At 40.4% G+C, this 20206-nt stretch overlaps 1 protein-coding gene across 1 annotated transcript in view; it reads left to right on the forward strand.

The window, feature by feature from the left end:
• SIN3A (SIN3 transcription regulator family member A) overlaps positions 1 to 20206 on the forward strand; it is a 52986-nt gene that overhangs the window by 18144 nt on the left and 14636 nt on the right. Inside the window, exons 4-16 of the mRNA XM_080930426.1 lie at positions 1170 to 1276; positions 1971 to 2253; positions 3545 to 3796; positions 4460 to 4612; positions 4742 to 4900; positions 7343 to 7432; positions 10142 to 10260; positions 10826 to 11036; positions 11880 to 11996; positions 13654 to 13892; positions 14978 to 15161; positions 16116 to 16689; positions 19090 to 19259. Coding sequence (XP_080786552.1) covers positions 1170 to 1276; positions 1971 to 2253; positions 3545 to 3796; positions 4460 to 4612; positions 4742 to 4900; positions 7343 to 7432; positions 10142 to 10260; positions 10826 to 11036; positions 11880 to 11996; positions 13654 to 13892; positions 14978 to 15161; positions 16116 to 16689; positions 19090 to 19259 — 2658 coding nt within the window. The remainder of the gene's footprint in view (positions 1 to 1169; positions 1277 to 1970; positions 2254 to 3544; positions 3797 to 4459; positions 4613 to 4741; positions 4901 to 7342; positions 7433 to 10141; positions 10261 to 10825; positions 11037 to 11879; positions 11997 to 13653; positions 13893 to 14977; positions 15162 to 16115; positions 16690 to 19089; positions 19260 to 20206) is intronic.

Consider the following 20206-nt stretch of genomic DNA (forward strand, 5'->3'; position numbering starts at 1 on the left):
GTACTGAGTATTATAGCATCCTAAATTATATTTGCATTATTTCTAGCCCTTCAAACTCATTCCTGTGTGTGATAGGCCACTTTGAGTACCTGCTTTCCCTTGTCTCTTGTATTCCGTTAGTCCTCCAGTCCTGTCACTTCTCACTAAAAGCTTTTGAATCTCAGTTTTCTGTTCTTTTGACCCGCACTGTAATCAAGCTGTCCTCATCTCAGTTACAGCTCTCCCCAGAGTATAACTTGTCTCCCGACCTCCATCCCTATCCTGTCCTCCATTCTCCCTTTCCTTAGTTGAGCATAGCTGGCCCACCAGCCATCCCTCTCAGTTCTATTCTGTCTGAGTATACTACCTGTACTGGGGTTACAGGCATGTGCTAATGTGGCCAAATTTGTGTTGTAGGAATCCAGTCTCAGGTCCTCATGCTTGCCCTCATGGGAAGTGAGCAGATTCCCACTGTGACATCTTTACAGCACCATTCATACCTACTTTTAGTCTATTCTGTACTTATGTTAACTGGAAAACATGAAAATGAAGAAAATAAGACATCTAAGTTGTGTTTTAAGATCGCTTTCCCCAATACTTACCAGTACTTCACTTCTTGCTAGACTGAGCTAGCTGGTTTAGGTTTTGCAAATAAACAACATGAGACTGTACCCTGCCGCTTCCTCTGACATTCTTCACAGGCCCTCACGTTTGCCACCATGTCCTTATCTTGGGCTTTTAGTTTATAAATCAACTCACGGGTTCCCTCACATTGGAGGAGAACATGGTGTTGTTATGGCCTTCAGTGGTTATTTTAGGATTACCACTAGACAATGAGTATATTTCTGTGGAGTTAGGGTTTCAACTTGTTATTGAATATGTAACGTAACCTTCTTTGGTTCTGCTGTGTTGTTTCTTAGCAAGTACTTATGAGATGGGTGAATGGATACTATGGTAATACTGGTTATGACTGTGGTAATCACTGATTAATCATTCCTTACAGAATTACGTGAGGCAAGGGTACAGGTTTTATGAGTTGACCTTCGTTTTAAAATTGAATCATATTTTTGGTGTTCAAACAAATTTCGAATGCTCTTCATAAGTAATTCCCTTACTGCCTTTTTTGAGCATGGATGATCTTCTGTTAAAAGTTTTGACTTCTTATATCTCTGAACTGTATCCCTGCCCAGGTGGAGGATGCCCTGTCGTATCTTGACCAAGTGAAACTGCAGTTTGGTAGTCAGCCTCAGGTCTACAATGATTTCCTTGACATCATGAAGGAATTTAAATCTCAGAGGTAAAGAATATTTGCAGCTGCATTGACGTTTTTGCTTAGCATGTTGATTTTAGAGGGAATATATATACACAAGCATTTTTTATGGATTATTATTTATTTGGGGGAATGCTTGAGACAGAGTCTTAGGGTATGTCACACAGGTTGGCCTTGAACTTTTGGCACTTCTGTTGCCTCAGCCTTGAGCTACTCTTAAAGGAAAAAACAACTACACAGCACTATATTTTGGTTTCATGGTACGTATAGAGCGCTAGGCCTTTTACTTTTAAATGTATATTAAATTTTTCTGGTGTTTATTTCAGTTAGGGAAATAATAACACTGTTAAATTTTTAGGCTCCTTGAATTTTTTTTTTTTAATTAATATAAGATACCCTGATATTCGGGCATGGCTCACTGTTTGAGACTAATTCATCTGAGCAGTCTAAACCTAAGCCTATTACGATCTGTACTGGTATATTCAAGGTTGGGTCTGGCTTGGGAAGAGTTAGATGTACTATGTGTGTATCTACTGTGTAGACTTGTTGCCAAGATTGTATGTGTGACTCAGAATTGTGAGCAGCATGTGAATGGCTTTGGAATTTGAGTTATTAGTCTGTATTCCTGTTTAGAGAAAACCTGGTGAGTTACTGTTTTCCTCTAGAGCTTTTGTCAAGCTTGCTTTTCATAGCTTTTCTTTCCTCCTCTTTGCTTTGTCAGCATTGATACTCCAGGAGTGATTAGCCGTGTGTCCCAGCTATTTAAAGGCCACCCTGACCTGATCATGGGCTTCAACACCTTCTTGCCTCCTGGCTATAAAATTGAGGTGCAGACTAATGACATGGTGAACGTGACAACTCCTGGCCAGGTTCATCAGATTCCCACCCATGGCATCCAGCCCCAGCCTCAGCCACCACCTCAGCATCCTTCCCAGCCTTCAGCCCAGTCAGCTCCAACTCCCGCTCAGCCAGCTCCTCAGCCCACACCTGCCAAAGTCAGCAAGGTGAGTTGTGGGAAGACACCGCACCTCCTGACCTTCTCCTGTATATGACTTAATAGATACACAAGTTACAATGATATCCTCAGAGATAATGTTGACATCTCACATGGTTCAAGGTTATATATACTTTATTATCTTGATATTCACTTAAATCATTATGCCAGCAGACTCTAGGACTCTTTTCTTTTTCCTCTAGTCTTGGCTGGTTTTGTAGTGATCCTTTGACACCAGAAATAGGGTGTGTGTATGGTTTGCTTGTCTTTTGACTTGGGTTTTCTGTGTTGCCCAGGCTAGTTTTACAGTCCTAAGCTTTGGTCCTGAGTAACTGGTAATCTAGGTGCTGCCATCATACCTAGCTCAGAAATGATCGTTTTATCATGGTCAAATTAGACTCTACATAGATAGTTGTCATTTTATGAGCATGGTTGCAGAGCTGGGTGTGATGACATCTGTATCTCAGCTAGAGCTAGAAGCAGGACATGCAATTTGAAGATATTCTGAGCTGTACTAAATACATTCTCAAAAAAACACAAGTTACTCTGCCAGATCACAATAAGAAGATGTCCTTGTTGTAACTAGTAAGACCTTAATGTACACTATTAAACCTTGGGGGGGCGGGGAACCAAGCACTGACAAAAATGTATTTGTATACTTTAACGCAAAAATGCTTAGATGTCCTTGATCAAGATATGCCGGGGTAGTTGTTAGCCACATAGAATTAAGTTTTAGTTCATATATTTAGTTAAGTTGTACTAACTAAATTTCATGTCCTCAAGAACCAATGTGTAGCTGGTGGCTCTTGTATCTGATGGCACAGAGAAAGAGAATCACTTCATTTCAGTGTTCTATTGAACACAGCTGGTTTAGAAACAGTTCATCTTGGATTATGGAACTATTGAGTTGTTGTTCTTCTTGACATTAAAAGTCTGTGTAGGATGAGGTTTTCTTTTTAATTTGCACCTGTTAAAGTAGTGAGCTTAAAAACTACATATGAAAAATTTATTCCTATAATTAGAAATGGCTCCTGACTTAATGTGTTCTGGAAATTTGAGGCTGAGGTAGTAGTGTCAAAATGTGAAAACTTTCTAAGTCTCCTACCCTGTCTAGTATGATTTCCTGAACTAAAATGGCTTGGCTTAATCAGTATTTCATGGCCCTGAATGAGAGTAAAAGATGTGTCTTGATCAGATTACCTGGGATTTTCTATTTGTGTTGCTTTTTCAGTTTGAATTTTCTTCCCTAATGTCAAACCTCCTATGATCTTAAGGAAAAATAAAAACTCTTTTCTTTTTAGCCTTCCCAACTACAAGCACATACGCCATCCAGTCAGCAGACTCCCCCACTTCCACCATATGCATCCCCACGTTCTCCACCGGTCCAGCCTCACACACCAGTGACAATCTCCTTGGGAACGGCTCCATCTTTGCAAAACAATCAACCTGTGGAGTTTAATCATGCCATCAACTATGTTAATAAGATCAAGAACAGATTCCAGGGCCAGCCAGACATCTATAAAGCATTTTTGGAGATTTTGCACACATATCAGGTAAGAGGGTTGGTTACTCATTTCTTTCTCTTTTTAAGCAGGTCCTAAAATCCTGGACTCTGGTGATCCTTTTGCCTCAGCCTCCCCAGTAGCTGGCACTCTGGTTGCTGTCATCACACCCAGTCTAGAAAGCTTGTTTTTGTCATGGTCCAATCAGGCTCTACTTAAAAGATGGTTAACCTCAGAGTATTTAGTCTGAGAACAACTAGAATATTTATTGTGTCCAGTAATTCTTACTGGGAATAGTGAATGGTTAGTTAGAATGTGAGTTTAGGAAACCACTTTTCCTTACCTGCTTTGCTTACCCTGTAGCATTTTGCGAGGATTTTTAAGGTCACTAGCAATAAAGAGAATGCTTATTTCATATTGGAAGTTTCTGAGGGTAATTTGTATAGCGTGACATTTACAAGAGAGCATGCGAGAAGTTTTCTAATGTCTTCTGTTTTATCAGTTTAATTAAAGGAACATTTATGTGTTTGTAGTTTAAGATTCAGCACCTTGTCTTTACTCAAAAGACTGCAATCAAAACTGTAATGAGAAACTTTAATGTAGCTGAAATATATAACATTTTAGCCATATCAAACATTTCAGTAAATAATTGTTCTGTGGTATAGGATTCAAAACAGTAGTCCTCCTGATATCATCTGCCCTTTTGTCCTTTAGAAAGAACAGCGGAATGCCAAGGAAGCTGGAGGAAACTACACTCCAGCTTTGACTGAGCAGGAGGTGTATGCCCAGGTGGCTCGTCTCTTCAAAAACCAGGAAGATCTGTTGTCTGAGTTTGGACAGTTCCTGCCAGATGCCAACAGCTCGGTGGTAAATCTCATTTAGACAAACTACATTATTTAAAATTGTTACCATAAGTTTGAAAGCTATATAGGAAGAGGTGCCTTTTTAGATTATACTTTGGTCAGAATATTAATCTGTCTCTTATTTCTTCATCAGCTTTTAAGCAAAACAACTGCTGAGAAGGTGGATTCTGTGAGAAATGACCACGGAGGCACTGTGAAGAAGCCACAACTGAATAACAAGCCACAGAGGCCCAGTCAGAATGGCTGCCAGATCCGTAGGCACTCTGGAACAGGAACCACACCTCCAGTGAAGGTGAGTAGGCAGATAGAAGGTAAGGTGGTAGGATCCTGCATATCTAGATCAGGTTGGTACAGGTCACAGAAATTATCCACAAAGCTTCTTAGCAGCTTTGCAAAAGGCAGGTCAGAAAAGCACTTGCTCTGGATTCTAGTGTGTGTTTTTCAGTTTCTGTGCTATTCTTATTATCTCTTCTTTGCTATGCACTTCTGGCTCTTTGTTACCAATATATAACTGATGTTTCTCATGGTTTGATGTGTTAAACTTGCCTTGGGTTACAAGAAGAGTATTAAGTTGATATTTCATAAGTAAATGAGTGGTCTCTGGGCCAGTTCAACTCTTGTGAGCAGAGGCTTTGACTAGAGGTCTGTCCTCCGTCGATTCTTCTTTGCATGACAGATCTTACCCATACTGTCTTTGTCTTCAAGGAAACTGTGGACTGACTGTACAAGAGGGAAACCTTAGTTTGTTTTAGGAAACCCATCTTGCTCTCTTTGATTTAGTGTATCTAGGATGAGAGGGAAGCTGTATGTATTTATTATTGAGTTTCTCTGGAATTGTAAATTATAAAACATGGAGTAGAGGTGTCTACAGAATTTGGTTAAATGAAAAAGACAACAGAAGGTGGTAGGTGTCAGGTTTATGACTGCAAGGGCTGGCGTGCTGACAGGTCCTGTGGAGTCTCTGCAGTGTTTTCTTGATACTGGAACCAGGTTGACTATAGTAATGGCTTGTTGTTGGTTTTTTGGTTCTTTAACTTCAGTAAGTATTCTGTGGATTGCAAGACTCAGCTAGATAGCTGAGAGCTTGCTTTCTGCTCCCTTCCTATCCATCCTGATGATCCAGAGACTGTATACTGGTGTTTAGTTCTCATGGGCAGCAGGAGCTGGAGGTGGAGACAGCAGCTGCCCACAGAGCTCATGCAGCTCCTCGTAGGTAGTTAAGAGGTGTATTTTTAAAAGTAAATTTTGCCTAGTAGGGTTATATTATAGCCTATTCATTTGTGTTTAGTTTTGGTTTTTTTATTTTTGTGTATGTTTTGGAGAAAATACCTCACCAGGTAACTTTCACTGACCTGGTATTCAGTCCAGGCTAATTGCCAACTCATTACAGTCCTCCTGCCTCAGACTACTGAGTGAAGGGATACAGGTGTTAGCCACAATACCCAGCTTTTTTTCCCTTTTAAAAATCAATGTTAAATTATTAGTCTGGCCAGGTGCTGTGCTGATAGCTGTATTGTGAGCACTGTGGTTGGCAGGTCAGCAAAGAAGTAACCAAATCTCTGAATTTATGGCCAGCCAGGGCTACATAGTGACAGTGTGTCAAATTAAATGACAACAATTATTAGTGGATATGCTAGTAAAATGGTTATGCGTCTGTTGGACAATGAAGTAATTATGGTTTTTAAAAATTTACGACTTGAGGTTAAAGATACATCTTATCTATCAGGTTTGACACACAAACACATCAATTAGAACCTTTTATATTTGTCCCAAAAATGGCCCATTAGTATTAGTATCAGAATATAATAAAACATAAGTAGCCTTAAAAGTTCCACAGAGTTTACAAATTCTAAATTCAAATACATTTAGAAGTTTAAAATCCAGTGTCTTAAAAATCTGAACTCAAAAGTCTCTCCATTATGGGATCCTGTAAAATAAATGAGTTTATTAAATTTTTTCTTCAAGAGGAAAGAACTAGGTCACAGTGAGTCTGAATAAAGGAAACTCAAACTCCAAATGTGTAAATAACTGTCCAGTGGCTGGGTTCCACTTACAATCTTCTGGGTTCTTCCCCCAAAAGCCTTCAGTTAGTTTTTTGATTTTGCTGGCCACAGCAACAGATTGTCTTGTAGGTTTAGGCAGGTTGCACTCCATCATTGCTGTTTGGTAATCTCTCCGCTATATTATCCTCTTCAAAATACTTGACTTTTCTAATGCAGCTGGGCTGCCCTTTAACAAATAACCTCTTCTGGGTTCTTCTCTTTCTTACTTCTTCAGTCCTTGGCTTTACTTGCTTTTCTGGCTGTACCTTCACTAATGCCCTCTTCTGGCTTCTCCAGATGCCAAGTCTCAGCTGCTTTCTATGACGATTTTATGCCTTCAAAACCAGTACTCCTTGGGAGACCACATTTGGCTGCCTCTAGCAAAAATAAAGTTCTTTATTCTAGCAGCTTCTGTGTGGTGGTCATGAGGAAACACTTCCCAGATGTCATCTCAGTGATGCTGGTCTCTTCTTAATCACTAATTTCGTAGCTCCAGCTGATCAGCATAAATTGTATTAGTAACACAAAAGTTTCACTGTAGTAGTGGTGGTAGTGGTGGTGGTGGTGGTTTCTAAATCATGGCTGACTCTTTAGCTTCAGCTGACCAGAACCGCATTAGTAGAGCCATTTTAGCAAAGTCAAACTTACTTGTTTGTGTTTTTTTTTTTCTTTTTTCTTTTTTTTTCTTTCAGAAAAAACCCAAACTAATTAGTCTAAAGGAGTCTTCAATGGCAGATGCCAGCAAGCATGGTGTTGGAACTGAATCATTATTTTTTGATAAGGTAAGTAATTGGTAATATTTGATATTGTTAAGGACAAATGACAGTTGCATAAACAAAATGGCAATTGTTTTGTTTCAAAAGTGTCAACTGATGGGAATTTTCTTGGCCTTTTGTTTGGAGACAGATTGTATGTAATTCAGGTTGCCTTTGAACTCATTTATACTTAGCCTAGGCTGACCTATAGTGTCTGATCCTTCTTTGGCCTCTTGTATGTTCCCACATTTAGACCACTTGTAGTTTGTCCGTCCATCCATCTTTCTCTGTCTGTCTGTCTGTCTGTCTGTCTCTCTCTCTCTCTCTCTCTCTCTCTCTCTCTCTCTCTCTCTCTCTCTCTCTCTTTCTTTAAAAGTTAGGATCTCACTGTACAACCTCAGCTGGCCTGGAGCTTACTGTGTACCACAAGCTGACCTCAGATTCATAGAATTCTGCTTTTGCCTCTGTAATACTAGGAGTACAGGTGTATGTCCCTGTGCCCATCTTTTAGTACTAGTCATGAAGCCCAGTGCCTTCGACACACTAGACATGTTTTCTTGCCATGGCGCTTTGATGCCTTAGGTGGTCTGTGATCCAGTTGTTTCAGCATGTGCTATGTAGAGTGTGACTTTTTGAAACAGTCTTATAGCTGTTCAGATTTGCCTCAAGTTTGCTCTGAAACCAGGGATGATTTTTCTCCTTCTTCTTCTTTTTTTTTTTTTTTTTTAAGATTTATTTATTTATTTATTTAGTATATATGAGTACACTGTCGCTGTCTTCAAACACATCAGAAGAGGCATCAGATCCCATTACAGATGGTTGTGAGCCACCATGTGGTTGCTGGGAATTGAACTCAGGACCTCTGGAAGAACAGTCGGTGATCTTAACTGCTGAGCCATCTCTCCAGCCCCCTCTCCTTCTTCTTAATAGGCTATACATATATGCTATACCCATCTTGAGAATTCTTTTGGAATGTTTTCAAAGATCTGTAGGTGTTTTTATGTAGTAGCTAGAGATGAAGTTTTGATAGACATCATGAATGTTACTTCAGTTTGACTTGACTTCTGTAACTGATTTTGTCCTTGGAGTCAGGTTGATGATTAGCAGGCAGTTTCCACAGTGAAGTAGGCAGCTGGTGGGCTTCCCATAGGACTCAAGTCTGAATTGGACTGGTCATTGTTGCCCTATCTTGTACCTTTGGGTGTATGCAGGAAACAAATCATTTAATGGCTGCATTAGTGATAGCTCTGTCTGTCTCTGTGCCTTTAGGAGCTGTCCTGATGAAGGATAATAGTATTATCTTAGTACATTTTTGTTAATATATATGTGTAATATTACATATACATATAACTAAAAGTATATATAGTATCTCAAAGTTTGTTTTAAATTTAGTAGAAGAAATGGTTATGGATGATACAGAATTTGTGTTTGTCATTTTGGTCAAGTGATTTGATTAGGGTCTGTTAACTACTTTTTCATAGACTTAAAATTCAAAGCTGGTAAATTTAAAACAAATAACTGACACACAGTACAAAAAGTTTAGTCTGTCAAGGACTGTACATCTGTGAATTCCCAGTCTGAAATGTGTAGTGTCCTGCACAGGAGATAATCTGGACATAGCAAACAGTGTATTGATAAGTCCTGGGCATGAAGGAGGTGCACAGTGCTAATGATTGTCTTCTAGAACTAAAACTCCAGATCCATATACCTCATTAGGTAGTCCTTTTCTGCAGGCTGTTAAACATTTTCAAATTTTGAGTCTTTAACATGTTAGTTTTCAATGCTGTAAGTAGGATAATAATAGCCTGTGTGCATGTGAGAGAGAAAATGATTGTGTGTGTATATGAAAGGCAGGGTCTCTTTGTTGAGCACCACTGACTGTGCAAGGAGACTGGCCCTGGGGCTTCCAGGGAATCTCCTGTTTCTGCCTCCTGTCTTACTACAGGTGTGTTGGAAGTACAGATCAAACCCTCCAGCTTCTGGCTTTATGTGGTCTCTGGAAATCCCAACTGTGACCTCAAGCTTGACATGTACTTTATTCATTGAACCATCTTTAGTCCCTTGGTTGTTTGGGCTGTGTACATATGTCAGCTTGTATGTTCACATGTATGTGTGGAGGCCAGGGGTCAGTTGGGTGTTGTCCCCTCTACCTTATTTTTTGAGACAAGGCCTCACGGATCATAGACCTCACTTATTGTGTACTATCTTAGTTGGGGTTTTACTGCTGTGAAGGGACCCCGTGACTAAGGCAACTCTTACAAAGGCAACCATTTAGTTGGGGCCGACTTATAGTTTCAGAGGTTCATTCTGTTATTGTGAGAAAGATGGCATTGTCCAGGCAGCCATGATGTTGAAGGAGCTTAGAGTTCTACATTGATCCAGAGGTGGCCAGTAGGAGACTACTGTTTGACACTTGGCCTCGATTGAGTATAAATATTACCTCAAAGTCCTGCATAACCAAAAGTGAACAGCAAAGCGGCCTGTGTGTGCTGACCCTCAGTGTCCGCAGTTCCAGGGCCTCCTCAGTGCGCGTGCTCCACAAGCATTCCCATCCATTTTAGATCGTTTAGAGACAGGGTGCAGTATCTCGTTTTTTCCTCTTAAAGGGATCTCTTTGGTCATGTCTAAACAAAATAACATTAATTCCTTAGTAAATATCTGCTCAAATTTCTATTAAAAATAATCAAAGACCCTGCTTCTCTTTATAACCACTTTTCTTGTGATTGTTTCTACAAGGTTCGAAAGGCTCTTCGGAGTGCAGAGGCCTATGAAAACTTCCTTCGCTGCCTTGTTATCTTTAACCAGGAGGTGATCTCCCGGGCAGAGCTTGTACAGCTAGTCTCTCCTTTTCTGGGGTAAGTGAAGTGAAGAGCACATCCCTAGTACTTCTGCTGTGCAGATGTAGCAGCTGTAAGGGTATGTTAGAGATCAAGATTTTATCGCAAGTGTCAAAGGTCAGAAGGGCCTTCTTAAAACTTGTAGTGGTGACTGCACACTTTTAATCCCAGCACTGGGGAGGCAGGGGCAGGTAGGTTTCAAACAGCCTGCACAGAGAGACCCTATCTCCAAAAAGCAAAAAAGGTGCTGGCACAGTATCAGCTGTACAGTGCAGTACTTGTGGTGTCTTGATTGACCAGCACTGGATTCTAGATCAGGGCTCTCTCAGTTGCATTTGACATCCTGGGGATCATGTGACAGTGAAGCAGTATTCTTGATCTTTTTACTGTCTACTTAAGAGATCATTCTATAAGGAAAATGGAACCTAATTGGTTAAGGATGCTTCTTGGGTAGGAAAAAAACTGTCTTTGGAATTTGTCTTTGGTATTGGAGTTATGATCTAACCATGAATTATAATGTTGTTTTTCATAATAAATGTGTCCTGTCTGGAATTGCTTACCAGCTTTTGGTTTGGTTCTTCAGGAAATTCCCTGAATTGTTTAATTGGTTTAAAAACTTTTTGGGCTATAAGGAGTCTGTACATCTGGAAAGCTTTCCAAAGGAGCGAGCTACAGAAGGCATTGCCATGGAGATAGACTATGCCTCTTGTAAACGACTGGGCTCCAGCTACCGAGCCCTACCCAAAAGTTACCAGCAGCCCAAGTGCACAGGACGGACTCCTCTGTGTAAAGAGGTAAGTGCCAGTCTGGATCTTCAGCTTCTTCAAGTAGGGTCGTGGTAGCACCAGGATCAGACTATTTATTAAAGTTGTAATCTATTTATTTGATATGAATATATGCTTGTAAGCCATGGTCTGTTTGTGGAGATCAGAGACAGCATTTCCTCTGCGGCTATATGGGATCCCTGGACCCATCTCAGTAAGGTTTAATGGCAAGTACCCTTATTTATGTGCTGACCCTTTCAGGAAAGGCCTGAGTTCGTATGAATTGTGAAATCATGGACTGTCTCTCTTTTTCCCAAAAGAAAGCTTGTATTTAGAACTTTCACGAATATAGTGTTGCTGTTGGCTGTGCTGAAAACACCATGAACAAAGCAACTTGAAGGAAACTCTTAGCCTGAAAACTTTATCTCTGATCATTATTAAAGGGCGTCAGGGCAGGAACTCAAACAGGGCAAGAACCTGCAGGCAAGAGCTGAAGCAGAGGCCATGGAGAAGTGCTCTTACTGACCTGCTTGCTCCTCACGGCTTTGCTCAGCCTCCTTTCTTAATAGAACCCAGGACAGCACTCCAATGGGCTGGACCCCCCTTTATCACTTAACTAAATTAAGAAAGTGCTCTACAGTTGGATCTTCTGTAGGATTTTGCCAGTTGGCATTCCTTCCTTTTAGATAAGTAGCTTGTGTCGAGTTGATATGAAACTAGCCAGGACATTTACCAGATTTAAAGTTTGTGGACTAATGCTGTTTTTTTCCCTTCTTTGGATTCTTTTTTTTTTTTTTTTTTTAAATTGAGAAAGCTTAATTTCCAATGCATTTTACCAGGCTTTTCTGCCTCTCTTTTTTTTCTAACCTAAAGGTTTTAAATGATACCTGGGTTTCCTTCCCATCTTGGTCTGAAGACTCCACTTTTGTTAGTTCCAAGAAGACTCAGTATGAAGAACATATTTACCGTTGTGAAGATGAACGATTTGAGGTATCTTTTGTTATTTGAGGTTTGGGAAACTAGGAAGATATGAAAGGAAGGGCTGTTTAAATACTGTGTATGAGTTAGCTTTAAAAAATAAAATAAGAGGAGACAGCTGACTGTGGTTGTGCATTTCTGGAAAACTTAGCTTGCAAAGGTGGTAGCTGGGATGGGAAGATGTAGAAAGGGAGAGTAAGCTGAAGCAGGTCCCCTGTTGTACAAAGGGACTACTGAAACTTGGCTCAGATTTTCTAATGTTCAGATGATAGTTACTGCTACCACACCAGAAGGGAAAGAATTATAGTTGGTATGTATCTGACCTAACATTCATTACACTGCATTGACTTGTTCTGTTCCTTCAGATTGCTGGGAAAGCTCTCATAGCAGTTTAAGAGCCAGCACTCTTTCACAAGGATCATACACTGTCCCCACTGGCTATCAGTTACTACCCCCCCATCTTAGTTATGTTTCTATTACTGATACATTCCATTACTGAGACAAGTTATAAAAGAGTATAACTTGGCTTACAGTTTCAGAAGGTGAGAGTTCATGATGATGGAAGGAAGAACCAGCTGATAGTCCATATTTTGATCCATAATCAGGAGGGAGTCAGGCAGTGAGAATCATTAGTCTTTGAAAAGCACCCTAGTGATGCACCACCTCCAACAAAACCATACCTCCTTATTCTTCCCAGACAGTTTCATCAACTAGGGACTAAGTATTCAAATATGTGCTTGGGGCTGTTCTCAATTTCTACAGATAATAATTTCTATGGATAGTTTTATGAAGGAGAGTTTCTCTGTGCAGCTTTGGCTTCTTGGTACTCTATTGACTAGACTAAACTTGGACTCAAAGATTCACCTTTCTCCTAAGTGCTAGGATTAAAGGTGTGTGCCACCACTACACTTGGCTTCTATGGGAAGTTTTTCATCAAGCTGAAGAACATATTTTTAGTGTAGAACAGTTTAGAGTACCTACAATCCCTTGGGGAGGGGAAGGCAGAAGGATTTAAGAATTCAGTCATCCTTATTTGCATAGACAGTTGGACCCCAGCCTGGGCTACATGCTACTCTCTCAAAAGGAAAAGATAGTTACTGAGATTGCTGCATTGGATATGAAGCAGTAACACAGTATTTAGTATCTTTTGGGCATATTAAGTTAATATTCCCAAACCCTTTACTCTCATCTGTCTTTTGGAATTGTTTCTTTACTGCTTGTAACGGGTTTATACAATTTCAAAAAAGCTCATAAGGACAATATGGTGGCTCACATTTGTAATCCCAGCTTTTAGGTGGCAGAGGGAAGAACTTGCCACAAATTGAAGGGTAATCTGGTCTACATCGAAAGACCTTGTCTCAGGACAAAGGGAAAGTATCAATATAATAGCTCCCTCTTTGGTCCCACTGGCCCCAGCATTGGTAACAGCTAATCAGTCTATATATCAGTATTAAACTTAATGAATTATATACATGGCATTTTTGCCAGAAAACAATCTTAGGATAGTTGTAGATGTCCTTGTTCATATTTTATTTCTAAAACAGCCTTACGTGCCTTGTATGGGATCTACAACTCTATCTCAGGGGAATTTGACACCCTCCTTATTCTCCCAGCTCTGCTGTGTTCTGGTGTCAGGCCTGAGCACCCTCTTTTGTTCTTTTGTTTTAAGCTTGATGTGGTTCTCGAGACCAATCTTGCAACAATCCGGGTTTTAGAAGCAATACAGAAAAAACTTTCCCGATTGTCTGCTGAGGAACAAGCCAAATTTCGCTTGGATAATACCCTTGGAGGCACGTCCGAAGTCATCCATCGGAAAGCACTCCAGAGGATATATGCTGACAAAGCAGCTGATATCATAGATGGCCTGAGGAAGAACCCCTCCATTGCTGTTCCCATTGTCCTCAAAAGGTACGTACCTTCTCGCTTTTGTGTGCTGTATGACAGGTTCAGTGTCTCATTAAATAGGGCTCTTGTTTTCTACCTGGTCATCCAGTTAGAATTTCAGTTCTCTCCTCAGTAGTTCAACACTAGGATAGAGTAGAATGGTGGAACATACGTTAGGGGTTTTGTAGAACAAATGTTGACAGGTGAGGTTGAAGGACTAGAGGAGTAGCCCAGTGGTAGTGTGCTTGCCTATTATGCATAAGTCACTCAGTTCACCCAGAGAGAGAACTTGGTAAGTGTAAGCTAGAGTGCTGTGCTTTCACATTTTAGGGTTGGGTTTTTGTTCCTATTGGTGGAAGGATCAAACTTCAGACTGTTTTAATAATGTGTTGGTAGACAAATGCTTTACCAAGTTCCATACCACAGGGGTGCAAAAGATTGTGATGGGATTATGTGTTGGGGTGTGTGTGTGTGTGTGTGTGTGTGTGTGTAATATATTGCTCAGAATGACATTGAACCTGCAGTCCTCCTCCCTCACTAAATGCCTTCTCTAGGATACTAATCACAGTAAACATTCTGAGTCACGACAAAGAAGCAAGTTGCTTTAGTTAGTCAAGGAGAACTAGTTTTTTGAGAATACGCACCAAAACCAGGTGTGGTTCATGCTTATAGTCCTCACACCAGGAAGGCAGACTCAGGAAGATTGCTCTAAGTTTGATAGTAGCCTGGTGTATATCGTGAATTCTAAGTCATCCAAGTTTTCAAAGTAAGGCCTTGTCTCAAAAAAAGTTTTATGATTCCTTATAAAAACCCCATTGATAATACCACTTACTTTCTGAATATTCATGGCAGCCAAATTTGATTTCTTTGACTAAAGTGTCAGCATATCCATTTTCCAGTAAGACTTGCATGCAAAAAAAAAAAAAAAAGTTCCCTTAAGAAAAATAAACCTCACTTAGATACCATCAAGGACATACTCTGAAGCATCAACATTCTCAACAAGATTTTACATAGGTTTGAGTTGTCATCAAATAAAGTAAGCCTGGCACATTCTGCATTTAACTCTCAGTTTTTACATGCTGTTCACTGTATCGCCTTTACTTGGCTAGGTTGAAGATGAAAGAAGAAGAGTGGCGAGAAGCTCAGAGAGGCTTCAACAAGGTCTGGCGAGAGCAAAATGAAAAGTACTACTTGAAGTCTTTGGATCACCAGGGCATCAACTTCAAACAGAATGACACTAAGGTCTTGAGGTCTAAGAGCTTACTCAATGAGATCGAGAGCATCTATGATGAGGTGAGCTGGCTGATGGCACAGCTCTCGGCTCTGCTTTGACTCCTTCAGTTAACTGAGAGTGGCTGGTTCTTGTGGCATGGTCTACCATCTTAAACCTAGTACTCACTGTTACACTCAGTTCTTTCTCTGGTTTCCCAGTTTATCATCAGCCTTGCATGTGTACTTCTCACACAGACCTGTATTCTTGGAGAGCATCTCATCCCAAAACAGTGGTAGTGACCCTGTTACTCTGCTCAGGGGTATTAGGTAGTACATGGAGCCAAGGGCTCAGATAAATGTGAAATTGGTAGTGCTTTTTGTGCCCTGCCTTAGGAGGTAGGAAGCATAAGTGCCATCTATCAGGCTTTCAAAGAGTGGCCCTGAGTCTTAAAGAATAAAAATAGTAAGTGAACTTTTACAAGCACTTAATTGTTTATCTTCAACAATGTTGTTAACCTTTACATGACAAATTCTACCCTAATATTTTAATTGCTAATCTAGTTTTTTAAAGGCAATTCTCTTAAGTCTTCAATATATAGAAGGTACTAATCTTTTTATATCAAGCCAATTTGTCCACAGTACCTGTGAATATTTAGAAGAGAGACAAAAATTATTGTTAAGGCTAATTCTTGTATTTCAGATTAGGTTGCTACTGAAAATGTCTTCGTTTGTCTAAATCCAAAACTGGCCTAGAATCTTGTACCCTTCCAGGCCTAGACTCCCAAAGGGTGGAACTACATTTTGGTTAATAATAGAATGTGCTGCTAGTGTAGTCTTTGTTTTGAGACTGGGTTTCTCTGTGTATCCCTGCCTGTCATGGAACTTGCTCTGTAGACCAGGTTGGTCCTGAACTCATAGATCTAGTACTAGGCTTTTAACAGCATTTGCCACCACTGCTCTGCATTACTGGTATAGTACTGTAGGTTTGTTGTACCGTATACATGTCAAACAGTGCTTTTGTGTCTGTTCCATCAGAGGCAAGAGCAGGCTACAGAAGAGAATGCTGGTGTACCTGTTGGCCCACACCTCTCTCTTGCCTATGAAGACAAACAGATACTAGAAGATGCTGCTGCTCTGATTATCCATCATGTGAAGAGGCAAACAGGCATTCAAAAAGAGGACAAATACAAAATCAAGCAAATCATGCATCATTTCATTCCTGATCTGCTATTTGCTCAGAGGGGTGATCTCTCAGATGTGGAAGAAGAAGAGGAGGAAGAAATGGATGTGGATGAAGCTACAGGGGCACCTAAGAAGCACAACGGTGTTGGGGGCAGCCCCCCTAAGTCCAAGCTCTTATTTAGTAACACAGCAGCTCAGAAGTTACGAGGGATGGATGAAGTATACAACCTCTTCTATGTCAATAACAACTGGTATATCTTTATGCGACTGCATCAAATTCTCTGCTTGAGGCTGCTACGAATTTGTTCCCAAGCTGAGCGACAAATCGAAGAAGAAAACCGAGAAAGAGAATGGGAACGGGAAGTGCTAGGCATAAAGCGAGACAAGAGTGATAGTCCTGCCATTCAGCTCCGGCTCAAAGAACCCAGTGAGTGCTTAGACTTAACCTTAATAACATTCATGTGTGGGTGGCTGGCTTCAAGGATGCACTTCTGTTTTAGATTGGAGCTGGGGTTCATATTCTACTTCTGCTACTTAACTGGTTGTGTGATGACCTTCCTTAAACCCATGAACGAATCAATAAAATGGAGGCAGTGATTGTCACTTTATGGGGTTTTTTGAGGGCTTAAGAAAGATGCAAGTAATGGCACCCAGTTAATGAGGTGTTTAGTTAGTACTGTGGACACATGAGGGATATGGGGATTCATTGGCCAGGTTAATGAGCAATGTTTTAGATGAGAAAGAAATATCATAGTTTATTTTATAACAACATAGAAATTCCTTGTTTATGCTTATGACAAATAAGGAATTTTCTCTTTAATGAGCTTCATCCCTGATATTTCTGAAGAGGAATTGGCACAAAGCAAAGGGATAGACAAGATTGGAGGAAAGGAAAGTCCAGCGGCTCATTAAAGAAGCTGTCATGTGCTTTGTGCGTGTTGTGTGCTGGACCTTTCCAGATGACGGTTTCATTCTGAAGTTAGGGACTTAACCTGTGAGCCAGACACCTTCACACAGGCTTCCCCTTTTTTTTTTTTTTTTTTTTTTCTTTGATCTTCATAAAGTAGTAAATAATTGTTGGAGTCCTGTATATAACCCTAGTTTCTTATCTGTTGAACTAATGGTATCAGGAGTCTGAAAAGCCTTTATTAATCTGAGCTTAAAAGAAGCAAGTAGTTACTACAAATATAATAAGGTCACTATCTTAGCCTGGGCTGACACGGAGCAGTTCATTGAGTAGTAGTACCAACCTCATGCCAGTCCTAGTTTGTGCTACACATCTGTGCTCTGGGCTCTCGTCCGGGCACATTTCAAAAGCCAGCTCCTGCTTAGACAATGCACACTGTACTGTGACACAACCCAAACCAGTACCTTGTTTTAAACAGTGATTGGTTGTTTTTGCCTGTTTGTAAGATCTACCCCATTCACATAGGGGTGTCCTTCCCTTTTGTTTTCTTCTTACTAGATGGCTAGTAGTCAGTAGTTTTGGGTTTTTTCTTTCTTTTCTTTTTTTTTTTTTTTTTTTAAGATTTATTTATAAGTACACCGTAGCTGTCCTCAGACACACCAGAAGAGGGCATTAGATCTCATTACAGATGGTTGTGAGCCACCATGTGGTTGCTGGGAATTGAACTCAGGACCTCTGGAAGAGCAGTCAGTGCTCTTAACTGCTGAGCCATCTTTCCAGCCCAACTGTTCCTTTTGTAATTAGCATTTTTGATGAATTTTTATCAAGGTGCAACTTATATGCTAGGTTGCTAGTCAGCAAACTCAAGTGGCCCTCCTCTCTCTGCTGAACTCCAGTGCCAAGGTTACATGTGGCAACAACCAGGCCTTCACATGAGTACTGGGGCCCTGTGCTTAGATAGCAAGTGCTCCTATCCACTGAACAATCTCCCCTGCCTCACAAACAGAATTTTATGGCTCCAAATGTTTCTATATTGAACATGCTTTAGTCAAAAAAGAGATCAAGAAAATATAGTCAAGCCTCAGTATCCTCCTAATTTCTAAGTTTCCAGACTTAGAAATGAATTTTTTTGGTATTTTAGAGTGGGTCTCCTGCTATAAAATGCTCACTGTCTCAGAACGTGTTTTGTAGTCTAGGCTGGCTCAGCAATCCCCTTGCCTTAACATCCCTGGGATGTATGCCACAACATCCAAGTTGAGGGTAGTCTTGAACTCTGCAACAATGGGTACATTTAGCTCAGCAAACACTATTCCTTGTGCCCTTTCTAGTTGCTACGTTCTTTTACTAGTAAGATTTGGTCTATGTGCAACAAATACAGCTCATGTAATTAGTGGAGTACAGTGTTGCAAATGTATTTTAAGCAAAGGGTCTGTGATATATTCAGATTAATTCATTATTCATAGAGGGGTTAATTTAAATAACTTCTGTAGCCAAGAGTTCCAGGTGTGGGAGCATCTACCTATTGTGCCTGTCTTCTCTTGTCTATACTTTATTCTTAAGTGTCCCCTTTGTTGAGATGGTTTTGTATAAGTGAAGGACCAACTATTTCAAGGATCCTCTTGGGATATTTTGCTCTCAGGTGACAGAACTCAGCAGTGCTCAAAGTGTCTTTAGCATAGTCAGTCTGTGCTGGAAGCCACAGTCGGAAGTTGCAGAGTCACTGTTGGTTCTTCAATAGACAGTGCTGGTGATTATAGCCTGCTATCAAATGTCATCTCTGCATTGGGTTGAGTTGGACATGTTTTGCATATCTGGTGTTTTGTCCTTTTAGATTGTATATAGGCCAGCTGTGTGATTCTGTATTCTCTGTTCTTGAGCTTGTCTTAGAGTAAGGTCTTACCTGTCTAATCTTTCCTGTAGTGGATGTTGATGTAGAAGATTATTACCCGGCTTTCCTGGACATGGTGCGGAGCCTGCTTGATGGTAACATAGACTCATCACAGTATGAAGACTCACTGAGAGAGATGTTCACCATTCATGCCTACATTGCCTTTACTATGGACAAATTAATCCAGAGCATCGTCAGACAGGTGAGAGGGTATGTTGGAGACTAGGGCTGCCAAGAGAGGGTGTTCGGAGCTAAAAATGACAAAGAGCAAGATTTCTACGGGAAAAGGAAAAGCAGCTTAACCATGTATCAGTGTTCATAAACATATGTCTTTGAAGTGGAAAGGAGCAAGTTAACATGAAGTCTGCTGTGTGGTTTTTCCTTCAGAGACAATAACAAACATCTCTTTTCCCCTTTGATGCACTGACAGCAGACCAAAGAAATGATTCTAGCCTAGGCTTAGTGAGACATTATATGTATTGGGGTCACTTAAGGAACAGGAGTAATCCAGAGGCAGTGCATCATTAAAAAGCACACCGAACATACACACAATCTGAATCCTTAAAACTCCTGCACAACCAAAGGGCAGCTTGACCTACGGGAGAGTATACTTTCCCCAAAGTTGTTTCTACTTTTAAAAGAGGATCAGAAATTCAAGTTCATCCTCAGCTACATTCTATCTAGGCTAGCCCCTGTGGGGGTGCAGTGGGTTTTAAGTTTCAGGGGGTTTCTGAATTTTCTGTTTCCTGTATTTCCTGAACCTTGTACGTTTTATTTACTTTGAGTTTGGTGTTTATGTTCAGAAGGAATAGCTAGACAAATCTTTCTCTCTTGTTCACAGAGCTTGATTCTTCCATCCCTGGAATTGGCTCTTAGGTTCTCAATGTGCCCTTGAAGGAGTGTGACCCTCTTCAGAGCCTGTCCTAATAGCCACTTGTAGAGATCACAGCTTCCGCCTCTTTGTTCTTTCTGAGAAGGAAGCGTAGATGTAGCTCAGCCATTTCCATAGATGACAGTGATTCTGTTTATTTGACTCATTTAATATTAGAAGTCCTGCTCACCTCGTTTATCTGAGACTCATAATGTTAGATTTGTGGTTGCTTTTATATTTTGTTCCTGGAAATTTTAAATATGTGGAGTTGTTCGTAA

This window comes from Micromys minutus (genome assembly GCF_963924665.1).
Source record: "Micromys minutus genome assembly, chromosome: 16".
NCBI classification, from domain to species: Eukaryota; Metazoa; Chordata; class Mammalia; order Rodentia; family Muridae; genus Micromys; species Micromys minutus.